Raw genomic sequence first — 5400 nt, 5'->3', positions numbered from 1 at the left:
AAGTATGTTAGTACTGTGAAGATCACCACACACATTGGCATTGGGATGTTCAACATTTTTATCAGTGGCCTCAGCAAAAGCACCAGATCTTTCACTTGTCAAAATTGCACATAATAGGGAGAAATAGCTAACATGTTGATGACAGAACTAGGATCACAAAAGACCTGAAAATGCTAGAAACAAGGACATGATCTAGTAAGAAAAGAATAAAGATTCTTTTTGAAATGAAATAAGGATATGTGTGAAAACCCTCCACTTAGATTCAAATAATTAACTGCAAAAGTATGGAATGGCAGAGACAAGACTAGATGTGAAAAACTAGGTATTTGCCCAGAAGTGGCCTGGAGACTTCATGGTCAGCAAAACAATGGTCAGTTGTGTGATGTGTTAACCAGAAATGCTAATTTAATCTTGGGTTATTTTGATAGAAACAAGACCAATAGTAAGTGTCAGCCACAGGATTTTAATTTGGGTATTCAGAAGTGGAAATATTGTTCCCAGAATTTGAATAAGCATCAAATGAGAGTTACAAAACATTAATCAAAAGGCTTGGCACATTACATTAGGTGCTTAATACTTGCTTGTTTGCTTGTTCCCTTCCCACTCCTCATCCCTAGCCCAGAACACAGGAGATATTAGTCTTAGCCTACTTTGCTCTAGTCAGAACTCACCTGGAGTACATTACCTTTTAAGAAGGTCATTGACAGTGTGCATTGTAGAGGGGTTATAAAGCTGGTTTTGGAGCCAGGAAATCCTGGGCCTAAGTCCTGTCTCTGACTCACACTGTCTATGACCCCAGACAAGTCATAGTCGGCCACTATAGACATCTCTAAGACTAAAAGCAACATAGATGATCTCAGCTCTAATTAAAACAGGGACTGTCCAGATCCAGGAGCTCACTATACCAATTAATCACAAATCTCATCCCCGTCCCTATTTACTGACAAAACAGCATATTAAGAAAACGTGGAGGGAAATTAGCCTTCCTAATTGACTGAAGGAAGTAGAGGTGTTAGTCTGAAGAAGAAAAAAACTTAAGGTACACAGGACAGGTATCTCTTGCCTAGGTGTTAACCTCCTTCCTTCCATCAATTTCTCTCCCTGCCCCTCCCCAATTCCTCCTTCTTAGCTTTTCCTCCCTAAGGATTTAGAGGGATGTAGGAACTTGGACATCTATCATGTCTTACTTTTCAGGTATAGAATCTGAAGCCCAGAAATGGGGATTGACTTGCTTTAGGTTACCTAATAACTGGAAGAATCAGGATTTGAAGCCCTTTTTTCTGATCACAATTTCATAGCATTCCCTGGTACCACTATGTTCCTGTTTCTCTTAAATTCACTCCTGCCATATGATTCCCATATTCCCTTTTAAGTTTTACCCAGTCTCCTCCCTCCTCTCTCCAATTCCTTCTTAAATTCCTTCCATACTCTTTTCTGAAGACTCACCTACACCCAGTCTCCTCTGCCCACCTCCCCAATCCCACCAAATATGCACACAGACACATTGACACTGGAAGTTGGATATAATTGCATCCTCGAGGCAGGCACAAGGCAAAGGGGGCACTGAGCACAGCAGACCCACAAGATCTGGGGATCATATGGTTGTACACTGACCCACCCTCTCTTTCTCTCCCTCTCTCTTCTTCAGTCATCTGGAACAACAGTTTTTTCTCCACGTAAAGGGCATCTCAGTAAATTTAGTTCATAGTGTGGCTGCATTCCAAAGGGGGTGCAGCAGGGAGTGGGGCAGGTCTGGGGCAAGGGCAAGGGTAAGGGGGATCATTCCTGTTAGGATGTCTGTGACTCCCTCAGCTTCTCCACAGCCCTGTCCACATCACCCTCTGTGGCAATGAGGGCCTGGAGGTTGGCCTCTGGGTTGAGGAAACCCATGACTTGCAGCTGTTCCAGCTGGGGCTGGAACTGGGCCTCAGGTTGCTGCAGTGATGATGACTGCAGCTGGGGGCTGGTGTTGGTCAGGACATGCAACATCTGGAGGAAGGGGGTGGACTGAGGTTCTACCTCAGCCAGGCCTCGACCAGGGGACACAGTTCGGGTAGCTGTCTCTAGAGGCTGCTCTGGGTTTGCCACTGATGTTGGATTGCTTAGGGGGAAGGTGCCCATCTCAGCCCCAGCAATGACTGATGGGATCCCCAGGACCCCCAGGGAAGGTGTGAACCAGAGAAGGAGACGGGGAGCCTCGGTGGCCAGGGTTTGTAAGCCATTCTCAATTTGCAACAGGGCTTGTAAGGCACGAGGGTTGGCCATAGCTGCTTGGAGGTGTACGAGCAGTGGCAGCTGCCTTCGCATCTCCTCCTGAAATCGTAGGGCACCCTGAGGGGAGGTGTCCAGGGTGACTGGTTGTGGGCGGCTCATATAGATTGGCCTGGCCAGCCGTGCAAACTCTGGTGCCTGGGGGGCTTCAGCAAGTGGGACTGGCGATGAGGTCATAAAGCCATCCCCACTGGTAGCTGTCAGACCAGACCCCAGATTGGACATGTTGGTGCTATGGCCTTTGAGGCCTACACTTCCATCTTCTTCCTTGTCCCTATTGGAGGTGCTAGTTGTAGGGGGTCTCAGAAATGCAGGGCAGGTGGTCTTGGCTTTGACTGCAAGAGGCTCTTTGGGTAAGGACTGTCTGGTCCCAGACTGCTGGGCTGGGGGTAATGTGGGGGGCACATGGCCCCCTAATAGAGTTGTTGGACCAGGCTCTTGACCGAGACCCAGAGGGGATGGTGGCCTCTGCAAATAAGCACCCAGACCCTGTGGGGGATCAGGGACCTGCTGTAGGTAGCGTGCTAGCCCTATGCTTGGGAAGCCAGGAGACCCTTCTTGGGAGTTTGATCTGAGTAGGACATGCCTAGAATCCTGGCCCCCATGCTGCTGCTCCCATCCTCCAGCTGTGATCCCATACTGGCTGGCCCAGGGATTGGGGAGGGGGTCACAGTTCTCAGTCCGAGAGGGCTGACTACATCCTGTACTGGTGGTGCTAGAGGTGGCAGCAGCAGCTGCAAAGGGGTTCCCACCAAGCTGTTCCTGCACTGCATTTAGCATAGGGTCCATGACATCAGTGTACATGGTCCGTAAGGCGTTGTAACCACCAGGGATGCTCTCCAGGTTACTGAGGGCCCTGTCCTGGCTCCGCATCATTTCCTGCATCATGGCTGGGTTACAGAGGAATTCTAGGGTCTGGCGCATGATCTCTGGATTGTTGAGGATGTGACCAATCTCTGGGTTATGCTGGATCAATTGCTGCATGTAGGGATTGTCAAGGACCAGCTGACAGACCAGGCCCGTATTGGAGAGGAGGCCCTGGATGAAGGGGTCATCAATAATCTGGGCCACCATCTCGGGCATAGATATGTGCTGCCACAAGAGCTGGGTCTGCAGGTCAGGAAAGCTGCCAGACGTGAGACCCAATCCGTTGAGCCCCGTGAGGACACCCAGGCTGAAGGGGTGTGCCCCACCAGGGGGGACTGGTATTGGTGGGGGAGATGGGGGGGGTGGAGGGGGTGGGGCTAGCTGGCCAGGGTCCAGGCACTCTGGTGCCCTACCCCGCTTCTGCATCTTGATGACTAGGTGGACGGTGAGCCCATCACTAATGCCACACTGAACCAGGGAGTCTGGGTCCTTGAGGATCTTTCCAGCAAAGATAAGGACCAGCTGGTCAGGGTGGGCCTTGAAACGCTGAGAGATCTCTTTCTTCAGCTGCTGGATGGTGCAAATGTCTTGTACTGCAAACTCCTCCTTGTCCTTGGGCGTCTTCACCGTCACCTTGATGATGTGAGGGTCCGAGGCGGGGGCAGAGCTGGCCTGGGATGGGACCTCTCCGCTCTTGGCCATGGTGGGCAGAGGGGCTGGGTCGGTGGGGACGCAGCTGAGGGTGGGGGGGATGAGGCCTTAGGTTCTGGTCCAGGGGAGGGGGAAATTGCTAAGGAATTGCCCTGAGAAGGAAAGGGGTTCAGCACACACAACTAAATGACAGAACACCTTCCCTTTGGGAGGTCTCCCTTACTCTCTAATAGCATTCCTTCGGGCCTAGGTTTGGTTCTTTACAGGGCCATGGAGGGGCCACAAGGGAGAAGGGGACTTTGGAGAGTCAAAAAGGGGACTAAGTGGTTGTGGGACAGTTAGAGGGGTACAGGATGGGATTAGCCCAAGGTGGGAAAAAGAGTGAGGATGAGAAAGGCCTAGAGCCCTGCTCACAAAGAAACAGAGCCCTCAGCCTGTGTGCACGTACCAGTCAGCCGCGGCCCGGTCCCTCCTTTCAGGCAAGCCTCAGTGCGTCCCTCATCCTCTCCCAGCCTAGGACAGACACCTTCTGGCCTGGAACCCACCCTCCTACTCTAGCCTGTTGCCTGTGACCTCAGTGCTGACATCACAGCTGCCTGACTTCTTGGGAAAGTATTGTAGATCTAGAATTCCCCTCAACCCTTCTGTCTCCAGGGATGTTCTCCCCCACAACAGACCCTAAAATAGCTTCTTCTCCCCACACACATGCCCCTCACAGCTCTATGAAGCTCCTAGATGTTCAAGGAACCAGGGAAAAGGATAGACAGCAAGAATCACAGCCAGAACTAGAGAAGAGATCATCTCACACCCTGCTCACACTTCACCTTTAACCTAGTTCGGGGGTGGGGAACCTGTGCCCTTGAGGCCACTTTGACTGAATCCAAACTGCAGCATGAAGTTTGGATTCAGTCAAAGAGTCACACTTGAGGACCTAGAGGGCCACAGGTTCCCCATCCCTGACTAGTTACTTAGGGTTAAGGATTGGTATCCCTTGGGGTGGGGGTGTCTTGTGAAGAAATAAGACTCTAGGAAAGAAAGAAGACTGGTTAGTCTACCCTGCAGTGAGGATAGGAAAGGAAGTTGGTCAGCCTCTGCATTTTGCCCAACCTCCTTTACTAAAAGTTTGTCAAAGGAAAAAAAAAATCTTCGCAATTAGTGTTAATATGCCAAGGATGCAAAGAGGTTTCCTGCTCAGTTGTGAGTTTGAGTAGAAGACATCTGAGGTACTGTTTAACCCTGAGACTTTGGGAATCTGTCTTTCTGTATTTCGTGGATGTCTATTCTGTATTTCTGGGACAATAAATGTGGAATGGATTTGAAAATGGAAAGAGGAAGAGGAAGAAGATACTGAATAGGAAGACAAATGTTGAGCAAAAAAAGGTTTGGGGGGGCTAGGTGGTGCAGTGAATAGAGCACTGGCCCTAGAGTCAGGAGGACCTGAGTTCAAATCTGGCCTCAGACACTTAACACACATACACAAAACTGGCCATGTGACCTTGAGAAAGTCACTTAACCCCAATTGCCCCTCCAGAAGGAAGGAAGGAAGGAAAGAAGGAAGGAAAGGAAGAAAGAAAGAAAGAAAGAAAGAAAGAAAGAAAGAAAGAAAGAAAG

The 5400-nt window shown here is 50.0% G+C and overlaps 1 protein-coding gene across 1 annotated transcript; it reads right to left on the bottom strand.

Annotated features, from left to right (window-relative positions):
- Positions 1-1788: 1788 nt before the first annotated feature.
- UBQLN3 (ubiquilin 3) lies at positions 1789-3873 on the bottom strand. Its single transcript, XM_069108826.1, has one exon. It carries the CDS (start codon positions 3838-3840, stop codon positions 1789-1791), a length of 2052 nt encoding a protein of 683 aa, XP_068964927.1. The 5' UTR covers positions 3841-3873.
- Positions 3874-5400: the final 1527 nt, after the last annotated feature.

This window comes from Petaurus breviceps, unplaced genomic scaffold (assembly GCF_028583685.1).
Source record: "Petaurus breviceps papuanus isolate PSGF00001 unplaced genomic scaffold, PetGlider_PUasm1.0 90444, whole genome shotgun sequence".
Lineage (NCBI taxonomy): Eukaryota > Metazoa > Chordata > Mammalia > Diprotodontia > Petauridae > Petaurus > Petaurus breviceps.
Note: the sequence above shows the minus strand (reverse complement) of the source record. Positions and strands in the feature narration are given on the sequence as shown.

Excerpts from the sequence above, each read along its gene's own strand:
- UBQLN3 (XM_069108826.1), bottom strand. The coding sequence starts at position 3,840 with ATGGCCAAGAGCGGAGAGGTCCCATCCCAGGCCAGCTCTGCCCCCGCC.